Consider the following 23069-nt stretch of genomic DNA (forward strand, 5'->3'; position numbering starts at 1 on the left):
AAATATAAGTCTCCATTATGAGGGCAGCTGTCATTGTGAACATATACATGGCTGCAAAACCATTTAGTTTGGCATGCCTCACAGTGGTAATTATCTCTGGTGGCCACCACTTTGCTAGCCTGGAACACAAGGTTTGAGCTGTGTAAAAGTACTTTCTCCCTATAAATAAAGCCTTTTAGAAAAAATATGCTTGGTCTAAAAATAGCTCGCACTAGAATTGCTGCGACATTACCAATCTGCAAATTCTTGCTGCTTTCAAAATTGTCAGTCACCTTCATGTCCCTTTATATTTGTTGGTTCTGTGTTTGCGACATGGAGCGACAGTGATTGTCGTGTCAGAGAGGGGACCAGGTGACGCTTAAAATGCATAGTTGACCACCACGGCACAAAACATCGACTCACGAGGCAGAAGGCAGCCTCCACCTTACTGTCACTGGCTTTGTATTCCAGATTTATTTCATCAATCGCATTTAACGGGAGTGGTGCAATTTGAACTCACGTCTCTGGATCATTAGTCCGGGCCTCTGGAATGCTATTCCAGTAATAGAACCACGATGCTAGCATTCCTGATAAATAATCACCAGGACAGACTGGTTGGGCGGAATGGCCTGTTTCAGTCCAAATGTGCAGGTTAGGTGGATTGGCCATGATAAATTGTCCCCTAGTTTCCAAGGATGTGCAGCTTAAATTATGGGGTTACGGGAATGGGGGGGGGGGGGGGGAAGTGGGAATAATAATAATCGCTTATTGTCACAAGTAGGCTTCAATGAAGTTACTGTGAAAAGCCCCTAGTCGCCACATTCCGGCGCCTGTTCGGGAGGCCGGTACGGAATGGGTAGAGTACTCACTTGAAGGGTCGGTGCAGATCCCGATGAGCCGAATGGCCTCCTTCTGCACTGTAGGGATTCTGTTCTATTCTGTGCTGCATGTTCCTTGTAGTTCAGTGAAATCAATTGCTTCACCAATTAAAATGCCAAAAGTAGGCTGCTAGGGTCCTCATCAAAGGAGTTAAAGTAAGGCCATATGTGCCTGCCCTGATGGTTCAATGAGTGTTAAAGGTCTCAGAACACAAAGAGCAGGCAGCTTGCCTACGAATTCATCCAAAAAGCACATTAACTGGTGATGCATCTCACCATTCCTCACTCTGTGAGCATATACCTGCCTCACTGAACTTTAAAACAAATTTTCTGTCGCAAAAGCTGTTTCCCTTCTTTAGCCTTGTTCACACATTTCAGCGGTTGCTGAATTCTCCCTCTCATTGCGTTCCTCTTCAACACAATCCAATCACAATTTACGTCGCCTGATACAGAACGAGATTTAAGTGCCAAATACTAATCAACATCGGAGTCTGATCCCGAAGCCTCCTTTAAATATCGGAGACTCGGGGAGCTGAACCCTCTTGCCAGTAGATTCCCCCGGCAAAACAACGGCTGTTCGCACATTGGAGATTTCCCTTTATTTGGAATGAATCAGAACAAAACATCACAGCAGGTTACGAGCCTAAAAGAAAGAAGAAGCACCTATATTGAGTTGTTCACCACCTCTCAACATCTCAAACACTAAAGAACAAGGCATTATATTGATTTTACAACACAGAGGCAGGCTCTGTGTTCTAACTGCTCTTTGTCGAGGTTTATGCTCCATAAGAACCTTTCCCTGCCCTTCATCATTGAATCCCATTCGCATATTGTTCTTTTTTTCTCTCTCTCCTGTCCTTGTCTTGCTTCCCCTTAAATGTATCTGTGCTATCTGCCTCAGCTACTTCTTGTCCGAGTGCGATCCACACCCTCTGGGTAAAGAAGTTTCTCCTGAATTCATCATTGAATTTATGAGTGACTGTAGGAGTGTTTTCAGGGAGTGAGTACTGAGCTGGTGTTCACGAGGGGTTCCTCCCTCTTAGTTAGGCTCAGCTAAGCACAAAGACCTGCGGTTACATCAACTCGGGTTGAGACGGCTTTATTTTCCAAGCTTGGTCAACGTACGAGGGAGGGTGATTTGGATAAATGCCAAAACCACTCTACTTTACATTGTTTGAGGTGCAACAGTTATACAATTTCAAAAAATCAGTAGCCCACCCCAGTTGGACTCAATCCAATCCTTGTAGGTGTCGATTTTACCTTGACCAATGAATTTTACTTTGGGCAGCATGGTGACTGTGTGATCATCTTATGATTTAACCCCATCCTGTCCCCTGGCCATCTGTTGTTTTCCAGGATTCTTGTATCCGCCGCCTCTTGTTCTCTCCTTCTCTTATTTCCCCTTATCTCAGCCAGTTACTGCCCACTTCATTGTTCACCTGGATGCAGGATGTTGAAGCTGGCTCCTCTTTGTACCATGGTCTGTCTGAGCACAGGATGTTGGGGCTACTGATAAGAACTGCTTATTGAGCTGGCTATATTATTGCTGACCACATTATTTCCGTCTGATTCTGTTTGTCTTAAGAACATGGGTAAATTAGCTAGATTAAATCCCATCATACATTGCGGCCATTTCTGTTAGCAAGAGTTCAAATGCTTGTTACTGCTATGTGCTAAAAATACATGTTTAATGGTTAATAATGATTAATAGGTATACTTTCTATGATTAGTCTCAATCCTCAATAAACTAACTTAGGTAGAGCTATTCTAGTGTTACCCTAGCTACCCGGTTTTAAAAAGGTCTCATCTCTGAACCCCCCCGCCCCATTCATTGATTTCTGTAAATTTATGGCTCCTAGTTTTTGCCCCATCTTGATGTGGAACTATATCTCTGCTCCTTCACTGTCAATGGGTCAAAATCCTGGAAACTCCTTCCCTAACCGCATTGTGAGTGTACCTACACAACATCATAGAATTTACAGTGCAGAAGGAGGCCATTCAGCCCATCGAGTCTGCACCGGCTCTTGGAAAGAGCACCCTACCCAAGGTCAACACCTCCACCCTATCCCCATAACCCAGTAACCCCACCAAACACTAAGGGCAATTTTGGACACTAAGGGCAATTTAGCAGGGCCAATCCACCTAACCTGCACATCTTTGGACTGTGGGAGGAAACCGGAGCACCCGGAGGAAACCCACGCACACACGGGGAGGATGTGCAGACTTCGCACAGACAGTGACCCAAGCCGGAATCGAACCAGGGACCCTGGAGCTGTGAAGCAATTGTGCTAACCACAATGCTACCGTGCTGCCCTATGGACTACAGCGGGCCACAAAGGCAGCTCATCACCACCTTCTCAAAGGAAATTAGAAATGGGAAATAAACTCTGGCCTTACCAGAGATGTTCACATCCATACGAACACACCAACGTACGAATTAGGAGCAGGAGTAGGCCACTCGGCCCCTCGAGCCTGCTCCACCATCCAATAAGATTATGGCTGCCACATTCCTTCCAACCCCCAATAACCTTTCACTCCCTTGTTAATCAAGATATCTAGCTCCGACTGAAAAATATTCAAAGACCCCGAGAATGAATTAAAAAAAACCCCACTCATAATTTTAAAGACCAGGCCGCCTCTCAGCTTTCTTCTTTCCAGAAAAAAGAACCTCAGCCTGTTCCATGAAGTATTTTAAAGTGTCGTCATTGTTGTAATGTCGAGGGCTAATGAGGGCAGCTGTCACTGAGTGCTGGAAAAGGAGTCAAGGGTCAATCATCTCCTTGTGTGCTGTGGATCTCTGTGATCCTGCAGCGCCTATTGATGACTGAGTGTGAAGACAGTCAGGGGGGATTGGGTCAATGATGGGTCGAGCTCCATTCTGACAGCTCTGTGGGCAATGACAGGTTTATAGTGGGGCTACGTGCTGTTAGATCAGAAAATTTACAGCCTGCCGTAGGCCCAGGCTCGATTGACTGCCTGGATGACCATGTGAACATCCATTATGATGCTTAAACATACAAAGAGAAGTGCCTCAGACAGGCAACACCTTTATTGCTTTAGACAGTTTGTGAGGGATGGAAATGTTTGGCCATTCTAAGGCTACTTGACCCATATTTCACTCTCGAAGTAACCAGAGGCTGATGCTGCTCTTCATACCTAAATGAATAGTGTTAGCTGTGAGGAGAGAGTTGAATGAACTCGGATTGTTTTCGTTGGAAAGACGGAGGCTGAGGGGAGACCTGATTGAGGTCTACAAAATTACAAGAGGTATAGACAGGGTGGATAGTCAGAAGCTATTTCCCAGGGTAGAAGACTCAATTACAAGGCGGCACAGATTCAAGGTGAGATGGGGAAAGTTTAGGGGAGATGTACGGGGAAGGTTTTTCACGCAGTAGGTGGTGGATACCTGGAACACGTTGCCAGTGAAGGTGGTGGAAGCAGGCATGATAGCAACATTTAAAATACATCTTGATAGACACATGAACAGAAGGGGAATGGAGGGATAAAGATCGTTTGGGTAATAAGTAGTCGGTGTAAATAAGGAATGTGGATCAGCGCAGGCTTAGTGGGTCGAAGGCCTGTTCCTATGCTGTAATGTTCTCTCTTCTTTGAATCAGCAATTTCAGCCATGGGGCAGGTACGTGACTGAATCCCAAAATCCAGGAGTTGTTGTCAGTGATGCTTCACTGGCGTTGCATCTTGCTGCCTGCCTCAACAGCATCGAACGGTGTTACGTTGCTGCATTAACATGGTAGATGCAAAGTAAACTCTCCACAGATAGTTAATTCACTTCAACTCAAAGTAAAAACAGAAAATGCCAGAAACACTCAGTTGAGCATTCCCAGCATTTTCTGTTTTTATTCCCCATTTGCAGTATCCTGAGTGTTTGGCCTTTGTTCAAGTCTTTAAGTATTCTGTTAACAATGCACTAAGTGCTATTTACTGGCAATCAACCTCTTGCAGTGATAATTAACTGTTACACTATTAACTATTCTGACATCACAACAGCAAATCCACTTCAAAAGTACTTCATTGGCTGTAAAATGCTTTGGGCTTTGAGATTGTTTTGGTGTTTTAGTGTGGAATTTTATTACTTCATATTTTCATTGGTGTTAGGCATTTTAAGAATTATTATTATTTTTGTTTAGTTTTCATTTCCAACTCCTTTAAAAAAATTGTTCTCCTAATCCAAGTTTTATTTCCCTCATTTATTTTTTGTTCCCAATTTGACATTAAATTCACCCACTCCTTCGCACTACTAATTTAAAAATTGCTGAAAAAAAGACATATTGTCAAAGTTTTTCACATTGCACTCATCAGGACAATCACAAGAATATCGATGTCAGAGGAAGCAATAACCTCTTGCTGTATGAGAAGAGAGCACGCTTGATTGGCACGTGAACTCTGATTGGTAGAGGCGTTGCCATGAAGATTGCACCGGTTAATGGTGAGGGACAGTTAACTGCCAAGCATTAATGCGCAGGACCCTGTTCTTTGCAGACTGCGAGAACAGGTACACATATTGCATCTGTTTCAGCTAAGCAGCAGAAGTGATGGCCATTCGCTGGTTCATTTCTCAAGGAAATACATTGACCAATCAAAGTTCTAAATTTTCAAACAATGCTTAGTATTCAAATGGATCAAGTGTATATTCAATCCAGTGAAGCAAGAAGAATCGTGTAGTGGAGCATGATGTATTTCATTAAGTTGGTGTACAGTAGGTTCTCTATGTTCAAGTCTGAGGTCTCACTGTTGGTATTGGATTAGAATTGTAAGGAACCTTGGTTAGATGACATTTGCAGTGCACAGTTCTGGCTAAATTCTAAAAAATATATTAAGGTAGTACAAAAGAGATGTAACACCCATCAGGAAAAACTGAGCCAGCTGAGGTACTTTTCTTTAGAACAGAGAAGGCTAAAGTGTGGCCTAATCGAGGGCATTAAGATTAAGACAGGGTTTGAAAGGGCAGACATGGGGAGGTGGGAAAACCAAAGCCAGTGGCTGTCAATAGAAACTAGTCACCTAATAAATCAAATAGGGAATCCCTGAGAAACTTAACTCAGAGGGCGGTTAGAATGGAACTCACTATAGAGAGCAGTTGATGCAAATAGCACAGAAAGCACGAAGCAGATAAACATATGCAGAATAAAAGGAATGGAAATATATGCTAAGAGGATAGCTGGATGAATCTCGTGTGGAGCCTAAACACTGACAGGGACCAGTTGGGCTGAATGGATTGCTTCTGTGCTGTAAGGTCACTGTCATTTGTTATGTATCCGAGAGTGTTGGTTGGTTTACAGGAACAGTTGGTGACACCGAGCCCCAGTGCAATAGCTAGCGTAAAACCCAGAAACATAATTTAAGGACTTACCACGAGGTTTCCAATCACCATGACCAGCATGAAGACAAGGATGCACAAGGGCTGCCCGGCCACCTCCATACAATCCCACATGGTTTCGATCCACTCGCCGCATAGAACCCGGAAAACGATGAGGAAGGAATGGAAGAAGTCTTTCATGTGCCAGCGTGGGAGCTTGCATTTGTCGGGGATCCGGCAAACATCCTCGTTATACCTTTTGCCAAAAAGCTGCATCCCAACTACCGCAAAGATAAAGACAATGATGGCCAGGACAAGGGTCAGGTTGCCCAAAGCGCCCATCGAATTACCAATGATCTTGATGAGCGTGTTGAGGGTGGGCCATGATTTTGCCAGCTTGAAGACTCTGAGCTGTGAAGTACGATTGGAAAAAAAATTGCATTAGTCAATGTAGGGTCACTGGGTAACAATTAACCACAATGAATGAGTGAAGTGGAAAGAATGTTTAATGGATGTTTTCCAATGAATTGAAGCTCACAGTCTGTCAACAAGTCGACTGAAAGCCTGAAGTCGATTATCTTCAAATCTGATTGTGTGTTCAATTGCAGATAAGTGCATTAGATTCTATTCATTGGATTGGGTAGTTAGAAGGCAATCATAAAACCATAAGGAATAAGGGCCGGAACGCCCTCTGAAATAGCCGAGCGATTCACTCAATTTCAGGGCAATTAAGGGATGAGCAATAAATGTTGGCCTTATCAGCGATGACCACATCCCATGAATGAAGAAAGAAAATTTGTCTCTTCAAGCCTGTTGCATACAAGATCCTGGCTGATCTTCTATCTCACCTCAACCTTCCTCAGTATCCCGCTATTCCTTAATTCTCTCAGTGTATTCAGCCATTTCTTGATATCAAGTGGAGTGAATTGAATTGGCTGTAGACTGGCATCAGTGATTCTGATTCCAGAGGAGGTCGAGACAGACAATCTGCTCGACACTTCCTGCTGGAAGATTATTGCAAATGCTTCAGCCTTACCTTTTGCATTGGTGTGCTGGGCCCCTCCATCATTTGAGGATGGGGATATTTGTGGAACCTCCTCCCCAGTGAGTTGTTTAATTGTCCACCACCAATCATGGCTGGATGTGGCAGGACTCCAGAGCTTAAATTTGATGCGTTTCTTGTGGAATGGCTTAACTCTGTCTATCACTTGCTGCTTATGTTGTTTGGCACACAAGTAGCCCTGTGTTGTAGCTTCACCAGAATGCTACCTCATTTTGCGGTATGCCTGATGTTGCTCCTGGCATGCCATCCTGCACTCTTCATTGAACCAGGGTTGACCCCCTGGCTGGGTGGTAATGGTAGAGTGGGGGATATGCTGGGCCATGAGGTTGCAGACTGTGGTTGAATACAATCTGCTCCTGCTGATGGCCCACAGCGCCTCATGGATGCCCAGTCTTGAGTTGCTAGGTCTGTTCGAAGTCTGTCCCATTTAGGACAGTGGTGGTGACACAGAACACGATGGAGGGTATCCTCAATGTGAAGTCAGGATTTTGGGGGTAATTCTCAGATCCACATTCGCCGAGAGAGAATAACAAAGCGGGCGGAAAATCGAATCAGGAAAGGCGATTCTCTCCGGAGAAATCGCAGTTCCCGATTTTCAATGCCCCTTGTCGGTCGTCACAGGATTCATGGCCACAAAGAGTGAGAACCTCATTTTAATGGATTTAAACTAATTTGAATATGATTAGAGACCCCCACACCCCCCGCCATATAACCGCCCCTCACTGAATATTGAAACCTCGCCGATGTGACGTCCGGTCAGCAAGGATTACAAGAGCTTTTTAAAACTGAGATCCAGTTGAGGGGATCCCTCCGGGGACACAAAGGTAGGGATGGCGCCCTGGGGAGAAGGCCATGGCCGGGAAGTGCCCTGGCATTTTCCCCCCGGCACTGTCCCCTTGCACAGGTAGTGCCAATATGGCAACGCCAACCTGTGCTGTGGCAGTGCCAGGGAGCGGCCTCTGGGCAGCCACGTTGGGGAGGGTGGTTATATGTGGTCTCAGGGGGAAGAGCCATTGAGGGGGGTATTTTCAGGCACGGGGTAGGGTGTGGGGAGTGGGCAGTGAGGGGGTGGGAATGCTGGCGATACTTCCGCGGTGGGTGGTGGGGTGGTGGAGGAGAGCCTGATGATTGAGGGCTGGGGGGATGAGCCCGGTGATTGTAGGCATATGGAGGGAAGGCATTGATGTTCAGTTTTGATCGACGCGCTCTTTGAGATGGCGACCTGATTTCTGTGGAGCCTATCTTGCCAGCTCTTTCAGGACGCACTCCACGCCAGACGGCATAAACCACAGCCATTCATTTTTGTTGCTCAGAGAAGCTCAAGATCTGGAGAGGAAACTGGACAGCGACATGCTGGTTTTCAGTCAGAGCTGACACTGAAAAAATATATGATTCTGCCTTCGTCTCCAGAAGGACTGTGCGGTGGTCACGCCTACCGACACTGTCATGAGCAGATGCATCTGCGGCAGGCAGGCTGGTGAGGATGAGGTCAAGTAGGTTTTTCCCTCTTGTTCATTCCTCACCACCTGATGCAGTCACAGGTTAGTAGCTATGTCCTTTAGGACCCGGTCAGCTCGGTCTGTGGTGAAGTCCCCCACCCAGAGTATATTCTACGCCCTCATCACCCTCAGTCCTTCCTCTAAGTGGTGTTCAATATGGAGGAGCACTGATTCATTAGCTGAGGGCGGCTGGTATGTGGTAATCAGCAGGCGGTTTCCTTGCTCATGTTTAACCTGAAGCCATGAGGCTTCATGGGGTCCAGAGTCGATGTTGAGGACTCCCAGGGCAACTCCTTCCCGACAGTACACCACTGTGCCGCCACCTCTGCTGGGCCTGTCCTGCCGGTGAGACAGGACATACCCAGGAATGGTGATAATGGTGTCTGGGACATAGTCTGTAAGGTATGATTCTGTGAGTCAGGCGTTGCTTAACTAGTCTGTGAGACAGATCTCCAACTTTGGCACAAACCCCCAGATGTTAGGAGGGCTTTGCATGGTCCACATGGCTGGGTTTACCATCGCCATTTCTGGCGCCTAGGTTGATGCTGGGTGGTCCGTCTGATTTCATTGACTTTGCAGCGGTTTGGTAAAACTAAGTGGCTCGCTGGTCCATTTCAGAGGGACATTTAGGAGTCACCCACATTGCTGTGAGTCTGGAGTCACATGTAGACCAAGCCAGGGTGGGAAGAGCAGATTTCCTTCACTAAAGGGCATCGGTGAACCAGATGGGCTTCTACAACAATCGACAATTGTCTCATGGTCATTTGACTTTTAATTCCAGATTTCTATTGGGTGGGATTTTCTCAGAATTTGTCAGAGTATGAGGCTCTGACTGAAACCGGCATGTATCTCTCGATGCATTGCTCAGTTTTCAGACAAGATTTTCTGGCACTCTGACAAAAATAAAATCAAGTGGCATGCTTTACATAAGACCATAAGACATAGGAGCAGAATTAGGCCACTCGGCCCATCGAGTCTGCTCCGCCATCCAATCATGGCTGATATTTTCTCATCCCCATTCTCCTGCCTTCTCCCCAGAACCCCTGATCTCCTTATTAATCAAGAACCTATCTATCTCTGTCTCAAAGACACTCCAGACATTTGGCCTCCACAGCCTTCTGCGGCAAAGAGTTCCACAGATTCACCACCCTCTGGCTGAAGAAAGTGCTCCTCATCTCGGTTTTAAAGGATCGTTCCTTTAGTTTGAGATGGTGTCCTCTGCTTCTAGTTCTTCCTACAAGTGGAAACATCCACTCCAGTCCACTCTATCCAGGCCTCGCAAAATCCTGTAAGTTTCAATAAGATCCCCCCTCATCCTTCTAAATTCCAACGAGTACAGACCCAGGGTCCTCAACCATTCCTCATATGACAAGCTCTTCATTCCAAGGATCATTCTTGTGAACCTCCTCTGGACCGTTTCCAAGGCTAACACAACCTTCCTTAGATACGGGGCCCAAAACTGCTCACAATACTCCAAATGGGGTCTGACCAAAGCCTTATACAGCCTGAGAATTACATCCCTGGTCTTGTATTCTGGCCCTCTCGATATGAATGCTAACATTGCATTTGCCTTCCTAACTGGCGACTGAACCTGCATGTTAACCTGAAGAGAACCTTGAACAAGGACTCCCAAGCCCCTTTGTGCTTCTGATTTCCTCAGCATTTCCACATTTAGAAAATAGTCTATGCCTCCATTCCTCTTTCCAAAGTGCAGTCTGATGGGGCAGGGCCTGATGGAGCCGGCAAGGTTGGTTCCAGAGATCGGGGTGCCATCTTTAATGGGTGCCCCAATCAAAACTGACCCCCCCCCCCCAGCCCCTCCCCACCTTGATCAGGGGCACTCTACACCCCCCCCCCCCCCCCGCCACCCCTACCCACAGCCACCACAGCAGTATCGGTACCGCTCCTCCCACTCAGTGCCTGCTCCCACCTACTGCTCGCTCCCCCCTCGATGACCGTTCCACCCCATCACTGCAAGTTGACTCCTCAATGGCCACTCCCCCGTCACTGTCAAATCTCCCCTTTCAAAGGCCTCGATGCTCTTCAACCCCCACCATACACAACAGGACGCCTGCAATTGGGTTCTCTAGAGGGCTTACCCCAGCATTGCCCCAGCAGAGGTTTGCACAGGCCGTCACTGCCAACCTGTGCCAGTGGGCAGTGCCAGGGCAGTGTCAGGGACAGGCATGCCCTTCTTCCCCCTGTGGACGATAGTGACGTTGGCGCCACAGGCGGGAATCCTTCGACTGTTTCCCGTCTTCCTAAAGGTGTTGTGTACCTCGCCAAATATGATGTGAATAGTCAGTGAGGGGTGGGGAGGGAAATCATGTGTCCTGGAGGCAAGAGCCTCGCTACATCACCGACGAGGAAAGGGGAAACAAAATCGGGAAAAGGTTTCTCGTCGGTGAGAATCCCTTTTCCCCACCCTGGTGAGATTTTGTGCCTGCGTGGGTGCCTGGAACTCGCTGCCGGAGGAGGTGGTGGAAGCAGGGGCGATAGTGACATTTAAGGGGCATCTTGACAAATACATGAATAGGATGGGAATAGAGGGATACGGACCCAGGAAGTGCAGAAGATTTTAGTTTAGACGGGCAGCATGGTCGGCACGGGCTTGGAGGGCCGAAGGGCCTGTTCCTGTGCTGTACTTTTCTTTGTTCTTTGTTGTCGTTCGCACTGTCAGCGACGCCGGCTGCAAAATAAGTTAAATTTCACCATCTGCTGTGGTGAGATTCGAACTCAAGACCCCAGAGTATTACCTTGGGCTCTGGATTACTCGTCGCGTGACAGTATCATTATGCCAGCCCCATGCCCCGGTGGAGTCTCAATTCGGCCAGGGGTGGGCTACACATCCGAGGCCTTGCCCACCCCGGCATAAAATTACCGTGTGGTCGGGTGAACGGGAACTCGGAGGGATTTCCGTCCGTTCAATTTCACGCCCCCCCCCCCCCCCCACTCCCCGCTGTGCCCAAAAACCCACCTGTGAGGATGTGTAAAATTCTACCCAGGTTGGGGAAGCCCAGGTTGTTCTCCTTGGAATGAAGATGATGTGGGAGGATCTGATGGAGGTGTACAATATCATGACTGGCTTACAAAAGAGAGGATGATGTTTCAAGGTCTAAGGAACTCCAGTGTAAGGATTTTCCCCAAGAAAATCAGCACAGTGGGCTAAACAGCTGGCTTGTAATGCAGAACAAGGCAGCAGCGTGGGTTCTAATTCCCGTACCGGCCTCCCCGAACAGGCGCCGGAATGTGGCGACTAGGGACTTCTCACAGTAACTTCATTGAAGCCGACTCGTGACAATAAGCGGTTATTATTATGAGATGCTGGAGGCATGCGAGGGAGAGCTTTTGTTTTGTTTAAACGCAGCGACGGGTGGTGACCTGGAAACAGAGATGATCAATGACTTCAAAAGTCAATTGGATGGCAGGGCCAACTGGGTTACTCTGAAGGGTTGTATCTTTGCTGTGATGGTTCGGTAACTCAACCTCAACCATGCCCACCCCCGGCAGCACGGTAGCATAGTGGTTAGCACAGTTGCTTCACAGCTCCAGGGTCCCACGTTCAATTCCCGGCTGGGTAACTATCTGTGCGGAGTCTGCACATTCTTCCCGTGCCTGTGTGGGTTTCCTCTGGGTGCTCCGGTTTCCTCCCACAGTCCAAAGATGTGCGGGTTAGATAGGTGGATTGGACATGCTAAATTGCCCTTAGTGTCCAGAAATTATTAAGTGGGGGTTACTGGGTTACAGGGATAGGGTAGATACGTGGGCTTCAGTAGGGTGCTCTTTGTAAGGGCCGGTGCAGACTCGATGGGCCAAATAGAACATAAGAACTCGGAGCAGGAGTAGGCCATCTGGCCCCTCGAGCCTCCTCCACCATTCAATGAGATCATGGCTGATCTTTTGTGGACTCAGCTCCACCTTCCGGCCCGAACACCATAACCCTTAATCCCTTTATTCTTCAAAAAACTATCTATCTTTATCTTAAAAACATTTAATGAAGGAGCCTCTACTGCTTCACTGGATTCCATAGATTCCCAACCCTTTGGGTGAAGAGGTTTCTCCTAAACTCAGTCCTAAATCTACTTCCCCTTATTTTGAGGCTATGCCCCCTAGTTCTGCTTTCACCCGCCAGTGGAATCAACCTGCCCGCATCTATCCTATCTATTCCCTTCATAATTTTATATGTTTCTATAAGATCCCCACTCATCCTTCTAACTTCCAACGAGTACAGTCCCAGTCTACTCAACCTCTCCTCGTAATCCAACCCCTTCAGCTCTGGGTTTAACCTAGTGAATCTCCTCTGCACACCCTCCAGTGCCAGTACGTCCTTTCTCAAGTAAGGAGACCAAAACTGAACACAATACTCCAGGTGTGGCCTCACTAACACCTTATACAATTGCAGCATAACCTCCCTAGTCTTAAACTCCATCCCTCTAGCAATGAAGGACAAAATTCCATTTGCCTTCTTAATCACCTGTTGCACCTGTAAACTAACTTTTTGCGACTCATGCACTAGCACACCCAGGTCTCTCTGCACAGCAGCATGTTTTAATATTTTATCATTTAAATAATAATCCCTTTTGCTGTTATTCCTCCCAAAATAGATAACCTCACATTTGTCAACATTGTATTCCATCTGCCAGACCCTCGCCCATTCACTTAGCCTATCCAAATCCCTCTGCAGAATTCCTGTATCCTTTTTGCTTTACCACTTATCTCAGTGTCATCTGCAAACTTGGACACATTGCCCTTGGTCCCCAACTCCAAATCATCTATGTAAATTGTGAACAGTTGTGGGCCCAACACTGATCCCTGAGGGACACCACTAGCTACTGATTGCCAACCAGCGAAACACCCATTAATCCCCACTCTTTGCTTTCTATTAATTAACCAATCCTCTATCCATGCTACTACTTTCCTCTTAATGCCATGCATCTTTATCTTATGCAGCAACCTTTTGTGTGGCACCTTGTCAAAGGCTTTCTGGAAATCCAGATATACCACATCCATTGACTCCCCTCAAAAAATTCCACTAAATTAGTTAGGCACGACCTGCCCTTTATGAACCCATGCTGCGTCTGCCCAATGGGACAATTTCCATCCAGATGCCTCGTTATTTCTTCCTCGATGATAGATTCCAGCATTTTCCCTACTACCGAAGTTAAGCTACCTGGCCTATAATTACCCGCTTTCTGCCTACCTCCTTTTTTAAACAGTGGTGTCACATTTCTTAATTTCCAATCTGCCGGGACCACCCCAGAGTCTAGTGAATTTTGGTAAATTATCACTAGTGCATTTGCAATTTCCCTAGCCATCTCTTTTAGCACTTTGGGATGCATTCCATCAGAGCCAGGAGACTTGTCTACCTTTAGCCCCATTAGCTTGCCCAGCACTACCTCCTTGGTGATAACAATCCTCTCAAGGTCCTCACCTGCCATAGCCTCATTTCCATCAGTCACTGGCATGTTATTTGTGTCTTCCACTATGAAGTCCGACCCAAAAAAACTGTTCAGTTCCTCAGCCATTTCCTCATCTCCCATTATTAAATTTCCCTTCTCATCCTCTAAAGGACCTTAGCCACTCTTTTTTGTTTTATATGGCCTCCTTCTGCACTGTAAATTCATGGGGCGGGATTTTCCACTCCCGCGCCGTCGTGAATGCCGTTGAGGTTCACGACGGCGCGAAACTGCCCCTAGCCCGACCGATTCAGGGCCCGATAATGGGCTAGGAGCGGGGCCGCGTCATTTACACGCGCCAGGCCTTGTCGCCGCGTAAAGGCGGCGCCGCATACATGACGCGGCCGGCGCCGCATAACTGGCGTCACACGCGCATGCGTGGTTGCCGTCCTCTCCGAGTCCGCCCCGCAAGAAGATGGCAGACGGATCTTGCAGAGCTGCAGAAGGAAGGAGGTCCTCCTTCAGAGAGGACGGCCCGACGATCGGTGGGCACCGATCGTGGGCCACCCCACATTTGAGGTAGCCCCGGTGTAGGATCCCCCCCCCTCCCCCCGCAGGCCGCCCCCCCCAACGTTCCCGCGCTGTTCCCGATGGCAGCGACCAGGTGTGGACGGCGCCGGGGGGGAACCCGCTGTTTTGGGCTGGCCGCTCGGCCCATCCGGGCCTGAGAATAGCGGGGGTGCCGGAGAATCGCCATTTTGGGTGTCTCGGGCGATTCTCCGGCCTGCGGCCCGCGGAACACGACGGGGCCGTTCCCGCCGCTTGGGAGAATCGTGGGAGGGCGTCGGACGGGCACCACAGGAAATTTTGGCGGCCCAGGCGATTCTCCCAACCGGCGCGGGAGTGGAGAACAACAAACAAAGAACAAAGAAATGTACAGCACAGGAACAGGCCCTTCGGCCCTCCAAGCCCGTGCCGACCATGCTGCCCGACTAAACTACAATCTTCTACACTTCCTGGGTCCGTATCCTTCTATTCCCATCCTATTCATATATTTGTCAAGATGCCCCTTAAATGTCCCTATCGTCCCTGCTTCCACTACCTCCTCCGGTAGCGAGTTCCAGGCACCCACTACCCTCTGCGTAAAAAACTTGCCTCGTACATCTACTCTAAACCTTGCCCCTCTCACCTTAAACCTATGCCCCCTAGTAATTGACCCCTCTACCCTGGGGAAAAGCCTCTGACTATCCACTCTGTCTATGCCCCTCATAATTTTGTATACCTCTATCAGGTCGCCCCTCAACCTCCTTCGTTCCAGTGAGAACAAACCGAGTTTATTCAATCGCTCCTCATAGCTTATGCCCTCCATACCAGGCAACATCCTGGTAAATCTCTTCTGCGCCCTCTCTAAAGCCTCCACATCCTTCTGGTAGTGTGGCGACCAGAATTGAACACTATACTCCAAGTGTGGCCTAACTAAGGTTCTAAAATCGCCCATGATTCTATGCCCTTTGCCTCCATAAGACGATCCCCTTTTTTATCCCTAATCTGTTCTACCTTTTCTTCAGCCTATACTACTTATATAATTATACAGGTATTTGGGGGTTCCTTTTGTGTTACTCACTAATGATGCACTCTCGTTGGCTCACTTCTTCTTTTGTTCATTTCTCTTTCGATAAATGTTACCTTTTCTTTATCGTCATTGGGTTAGAATCCTGGAACTCCCTCCCTAACAGCACTGTGGGTGCACCTACACCACATGTACTGCAGCGGTTCAAGTCCTTGGGCGATATTCTCCGGAAACGGCACGATGTCTGACGACCGGCGCCCAAAACGGCACAAATCAGTCGGGCATCGCGCCGCCCCAAAAGGGCTAGGCGCGCGCCGGACGAATTTCCGCCCCGCCAGCTGGCGGAAAAGGCCTTTGGTGCCCCGCCAGCTGGCGCGGAAATGACATCTCCGGGCGGCGCATGCGCAGGAGCGTTAGCGGCCGCTGACGGCATTCCCGCGCATGCGCAGTGGAGGGAGTCTCTTCTGCCTCCACCATGGTGGAGACCGTGGCGGAGGCGGAAGGGAAAGAGTGCCCCCACGGCACAGTCCCGCCCGCGGATCGGTGGGCCCCAATCGCGGGCCAGGCCACCGTGGGGGCACCCCCAGGGGCCAGATCGCCCCGATGCCCCCCCAGCACCCCGGAGCCCGCCCGCGCCGCCTTGTCCCGCCGGTAAGGTAGGTGGTTTAATCTACGCCGGCGGAACAGGCATTTTAGTGGCGGGACTTCGGCCCATCCGGGCCGGAGAATCGCGGGGGGGGGGGGGGCCGCCAACTGGCGCGGCGTGATTCCCGCCCCCGCCGAATATCCGGTGGTGGAGAATTCGGCAACCAGCGGGGGCGGGATTTACGCCAGCCCCCGGCGATTCTACGACCTGGCGGGGGGGGGGTCGGAGAATCTCGCCCCTTATCTGAAGAAGGATGTTCTTGTTATGGAGGGTGTGCAGCAAAATTTTATCAGGCTGATTCCCGAGATGGCGGGACTGTCATACGAGGGGAGACTAAGCCGTTTACCTTCACTGGAGTTTAGAAGAGTGAGAGGGGATCTCATGAAAACTTACAAAATTCAAACAGGATTAGACAGGGTAGATTCAGAAAGAATGTTCCTGATGGTGGGGGAGTCTAGAACTAGGAGTCGTAGTGTGAGGGAAAGGGGTAAACCTTTTAGGACTGAGGTGAGGAGAAATTTCTTCACCCAGAGAGTGAGAATCTTTGGAATTCACTACCACAAGAAGTACTTGAGATGAAAACATTGTGATTTCAAGAATGAATTAGATGCAGGTCTTGGGGCTGAAGGGACCAAGGGTATTGAATTTGATGATCAGCCATGACCTTAATGAATGGCGGAGCAAGCTCGAAGGGCCGAATGGCCTCCTCCTGTATCAGGCAGTTCACCACCACCTTCTCAAGGGAAATTGGGGATGGGCAATAAACGCTGGCCTTGCCCGCGAAGCCCACATCCTCGGAATAAATTATAGATATTTTTTAAATGGTTCAAACATTGAGAGATAATATGTTAATACTAATTATTAGTTTGGCTGGGATTTTCAAGGCCCGGGCTGTAAGGTAAATTGTGCAGATGATTTAAAAAAAAAATTATGTCTCTATTGAAATACTGTGAAAGCCTCAGTGGCCTCGAGCAGGTTCAAAGGGAACCCACCTATTGATATGTAATGGTGTATTCGATTAACATAACAGACAGTGTGTTAAGAGGTGACAGAAACACATCCGTATATCATGCAAATGCATTAGGCCTCCGGATCCCTGTGTAGTGCAGCAGTCGGCTAACACTGGCTAGCATGGATTCTTAAACACCAGAGAAAGACGGAGCTGTTGGTGATGTTTGCTTTAAGGTGGATCAAATAGCTGAAGATAACCCTCGCCCACGCCTCACCCACCTCCACTGGCCCCTGCAAATTGGCAGCAGGATTAGGAATTGATTGTGTATGTCCATTCTGCCCATTGGCATTGTAGCTTTAAGAATGGAGCAAAACATTTTCAAAACAAAGCAGGATTAGGAATTGACAATATATATATTTTTTTAATGTGAGAGTCGCTGGCGAGGCCAGCATCTGTTGCTCATCCCTAACTGTCCTTGGGAAGGAGGCTGTGAGCCACCATCTTGAACCGCTGCAGTTCCTGTGGTGCAGGCCCACCCCCGGAACAGGAATAGGCCATTCAGCTTCTTGAGCCAGTTCCACCAGTCAATCAGGTGTCAGCTGGCCCCAACTCCATTTCTTTGCCTTTGTTTCATATTCCTTGACTTCCTCACCGAAGAAATAATCCATCAATCCCCGACAAAAACAGAAAATGCTGCAAATACTCACCGGGTCAGGTAGAATCAAGAAAAGGACTCTCCAGCCGGACTGACAAGGGTTGTGGTCCTGATGGAAGGTCATTGACTTGACATGTTAACTCTGTTCCTCTCTCCACAGGTGCTGCCAGACCAGCTGGGTATTTTCAGCATTTTCTCTTTTTATTTCAGATTTCCAACATGTTACTCTTTTACCAATCTCACAGCTGAAAGATCCAACTGCTTCATTATCCACAGCTGTTTCAGGCAATTCCTGTGAAGCCAAGCTCTACAATTTAAGATGACAATATCTTATTCATTCACCAGAGGAAATAGGATTTCCTCAATTAACCTATCCAATCCTTTTTAACATTTTAAACACATCAATTAGATCATCCCTCAAACACCTACACTCAAGGGAACACAAGCCAAGTTCCTACAACCTGTCGAACATACAATCACATGAATTAGGAGCAAGAATAGGCCATTCGGCCCCTCGAGCCTGCTCGATAATTCAATAAGATCATGGCTGATGTGACTGTGACCTCAACTACACATTCCATCTCCCCTCAGTAACCTTTGACTCCCTTGTTAGTCAAGGATCTATCCACCTCTGCCTTAAGTATGGTCAATGACCCAGCCTCCAGGGCTCTTCAATGAGAGTTCTAAAGATTCACAATCCTCTGAGGAGAACATTTTGAGTGCGATCCAACTAAATGGTAACCAAGTCCCATAGCGAGCGCGATTAGCCGCATGTTTCCCGGCACTTGCAACGCATGGCTATACAACGCCGGTCGCGGTAAATAAGCAGCCTCAGCAGGGAAGGCCACACATACCCCGTTTTCTACACCAAGGAGCTCTGCTCGCTCAGTGTATCGAGTGATCGGGACGCCATTTTTAAATGGAGTTCTAATTACCATGGCCCCTGAAGTGACACCTGACCCCCCCCAAGCCCAGGTTTGACCCCCAACCCCAGCCCGATCACCAGCACACAGAAAATACCAGCTTGGCACCTTGACATTGTCAACCTGGCACCCTTGCTGTGCTCCTGTCAGTTGGCAGTGCCACATGGGCACCCTGGAAGAGTCCGGCTGGCACCCAGGTGGCACTGCCAAAGTTACCAGGTTGTACAAGCATTGCGAGGGTACCACCTTGCCCAAAGGGCATGCACCTGGGGGCCCCCAATCCCCTGGGAGACCCCCATGAGTGCAGTTCCATCTGGTCCCCGTTTGTGGGGACTAGTGCTGAATGGCGCTCGTCCTTAGGCTCCAAGGCGAAGGAGATAGATCCCAACGCCTCGGTTACTTTAAAGTGAGACTGTCTCACTTTAATATGCAGATTTGCTAAAAGGTGATCCCGCCCACAATTGGCGGAATTTACATCGCAATGTCTCGCGAGATTGCGTTAGGTCTTGCGGACGTTGCGAACCAGGTGGATCCTGGGAGCGGGGTCTCTCAGCTTCTATTACTCATGGTCCGCCGCGGCTAGCTGCTTTTCGGGTGCAGCGTGGCCGTTGGATCGCATGCTACTTCTCATCTCTGTCCAGGGAGCACTGCCAAGGGCCCGCTGGGGAAGCTCCATTGTGGGGGTCCCCCTTATCTGTGGAGGGCCTGAGGGGGGGGAATCCCTTCTGGGTGTGGGGTCTCAATGTCCATGGAGGGGTTCCTGTGTCCGTTGGGAGGTATTGATGTCGTTGGGGGTGTTCCTGTGTCCGTGGAAGTCTCAACATGAAAATGAAAATCGCTTATTGTCACAAGTAGGCTTCAATGAAGTTACTGTGAAAAACCCCTAGTCGCCACATTCCGGCGCCTGTTTGGGGAGGCTGGCACCGGAATCCTTGGGGAAGAGGGTTTCCCGTGTCCGTGAGGGGTCTCGATGTCTGTGGAGGGGAGGGGGGGGTAATATCCCCATGTCTGTGTGGGGTTTCACTTCAATGTTGCTGGCTTTCCTAGGCTCTGCCCCTCCAGCTGATTGTGTGTATCTAGCTGTTCAATACGTGAGCGACGCCGACTAGGGAGCCTGCGAGCTTCACACCGGTCCTCCCGTCTGAGCCAACACGCTGTGCATTTTTGGGAGAGTTCCGCCCCTTATGCTTTAATAAGATCACCTCAATCTTCTCAACTCCAATGGATAAGGGCCCAACTTGTCCAATCTTTCATTGTAAGATAGTCCCCCCACCCCAGTTATCGGTCAGGTAAACCCTCTCTGAATTGTTTTGAAAGCATTTATGTCCTTTCTTAAATCAGGGGAGCAAAACTTGCACAGTGCTCTCGATGTGGTCTCACAAATACGCAGTTCCCATGAGTTAACCCTCTGAGCCCTTACTATACTGAGGAATTGTTCTGCAGCATTAATGAGTTTTTGCAAATAATTCTCCAGTATTAACATCACTTTGGGAATGCTGTTAACACTTTACCCTAGGCAACCAGGAATGGGAAAATGGTGGATTGCCACCTCTGATCGAAGTTGTCCCATTCTCGTTGCTCTGCAATAGTACCACATCCAATACAACAACAACTTGCTGTCACAGCGCACCGTTAGTGTGGCAATATGTCCAAAGTTGTTTTGCGCGAGTGTAATCAACCCACACAACCCCCCACTCCGCAAGGTTACTGGGATATGGTGCAAAAGGATCCAATTGCCCTCCAATTCTGAGCCGTGTACCAAGTGCGACGGTCATCTTAATTTGAACTCCTGTCGACAATCTCTCACAGAAACAGAAAAGCAACTGACCACTCCCTGTGGCAGTGAGTTCCTCATCAGGGCCACTCTCTGAACAAAGGCACTTCTCCTGAATTCGCTGTTGGATCGACCACTGACTCTCTCGTATCTCGGTCTAATCTCACCTGAAAGTGGGAATATCTCCTCCACACCTGCCCTATCAAACCCTTTGATAATACTGAAAACCTGTCAGCCTTCCCTTTTCTGGAGAAAATGCCCCAATTGTTCCTGAAAGGATTACTCTCTTAGATCACATGTCATCTTTGCATGCCTTTCTGTTTTGAACCGACGGAGGCCCAGAAGTGTTCACCGCACTCCAAGTGTAGATGGTTCAAAGGAGTAACTTTGCTGACTCAGATCCTCTGCGCTTTGAGTGTGAATGGTGGGCCGTGTAATCAGGTGAATTAGCTGCAATTAAAAAATTTAAAAGAGCCAATACCAGTCTGAAAGAACGCAACACAGTCAGGCCATCCACTCGTGCTAGGCCCAGCTCGATCAAGCTCAGGCAGACAATGATGCTGTCAAATATGTTCCAACCCTGCTGGAAGTAGTAGTACGGGTCCAAGGCAATGATTTTTAAGACCATCTCGGCTGTGAAAATGGCGGTGAAGACCTGCAGGAAACAAAACGTTGTGTCAGAGCAGCAATAGGCATCACCCAGCCCCCGCTCCCCCCCCCCCCCCTCCCATACCCCACCAACCATTGTACCCCTCCCCCTCCCCAACGCACCCACTCACCTTCCCTCCTGGGGCAACTCCCAGCCTGACTCAACACTATTCTTAGATGCGAGGCAGGATGCATCATCCCCACACAGGGTGGGGGGGCACTGTCAGCTGCTGGGTATTCACAGCTCCAGGAATTTATACTCATTTGTTTTCCAGGATGAAGGAGCCTCACGCAGTCTTACTTCTATTGGTGACAATTATCTCCCCGCACAAGGAAACAAAAATTAATCAAAGCAGAGCGGTCAGGCTAAATATTTACTACTCAAGCTGTGACCACCCTGCCAATCAACAGTTTTACCAACACCAGAAGAATTTACTCTTTCACCATGGGAGCAAATGCAGCCGGCCAATCGGTGCTCAGCACTGCCACTGAGGAGACTGGGGCTGCTGCGTCAAGGCATCCCCCAGAGACCCAGGAATGCAGAGACAGGCTGCAGCTCGGTAATGTGGGGTGGTGGAGGAGAGGGGGCTCATGGGGTCGGGGCTACAGGGAGGGGTGGTGGAGCATCAGCAGCAAGGGTATGGAGATGGCTCCCAATGGGGTCTCCATCCTCCCCAGATTCAGCCTCTTGACCAGGCACTGAGTACCTTTGATCGAGGGAACCCACCCCCCCTCGTCATTGAGGTCACAGGCGACCCGCATGGTTCCCCTATGTGCACGCCGCTTAGCATATCTGCAGCTGGATTAATAAAAGTGGCAGCGGGGTGAGGTGCTTCAGGAGTCATTATTAACCACTTAAGGGCCTCGATTGTTGGTGGGGCAGGAGGGTCAAACATGGACATTCTTGCGCAGAACCGCATTCTGGTGGAGGTGGAAATGTAGTGGGAATCGGATAGGCCACCGCCCTACCAAACTACAGGATTTTCCCCCACTCCAAGCTCACCACCAGCCAGAGAACATTCCACACATACACACAACCGCACACATACACACAAAATCACACACATACACACAACCACACACATACACACAACCACACACATACACACAACCACACACATACACACAAAATCACACACATACACACAAAATCACACACAGACAAACTCCCGCACAAACTGACAAAATCACGCACAGACAAACTCACGCACAGACAAAATCACGCACAGACAAACTCACGCACATACAGACAAAATCACACACATACAGACAAACTCACACACATACAGACAAAATCACACACATACACACAACTGCACACATACACACAAAATCACACATACTGACAAATTCACACACAAACAGACAAACTCACACACATACAGACAAACTCACACACATACAGACAAACTCACACACATACACACAAAATCACACACATACACACAACCACACACATACACACACCGCACACATACACAAAATCACACACATACACACAACCACACACATACACACAACCACACACATACACACAACCACACACATACACACACCACACACAATCACAAAATCACACACATACACACAACACACAGACACACAACCACAAACATACACACAAAACCACACACATACACACAACCACACGCATACACACACAACCACACACATACACACACATACATGCAATCACACACATACACGCAATCACACACATGCACTCAATCACACACATACACACACACACACAATCACTCACATACACA

At 48.6% G+C, this 23069-nt stretch overlaps 1 protein-coding gene across 1 annotated transcript in view; it reads right to left on the bottom strand.

The window, feature by feature from the left end:
* Positions 1 to 3477: 3477 nt before the first annotated feature.
* LOC140425680 (sodium channel protein type 1 subunit alpha-like) overlaps positions 3478 to 23069 on the bottom strand; it is a 580672-nt gene continuing 561080 nt past the window's right edge. Inside the window, exons 16-18 of the mRNA XM_072510176.1 lie at positions 21134 to 21307; positions 6229 to 6585; positions 3478 to 3606 (exon numbers count right to left, since the gene is read on the bottom strand). Coding sequence (XP_072366277.1) covers positions 3478 to 3606; positions 6229 to 6585; positions 21134 to 21307 — 660 coding nt within the window. The remainder of the gene's footprint in view (positions 3607 to 6228; positions 6586 to 21133; positions 21308 to 23069) is intronic.

The sequence above is a fragment of the Scyliorhinus torazame genome, chromosome 6, assembly GCF_047496885.1.
Source record: "Scyliorhinus torazame isolate Kashiwa2021f chromosome 6, sScyTor2.1, whole genome shotgun sequence".
Taxonomy (NCBI): Eukaryota; Metazoa; Chordata; class Chondrichthyes; order Carcharhiniformes; family Scyliorhinidae; genus Scyliorhinus; species Scyliorhinus torazame.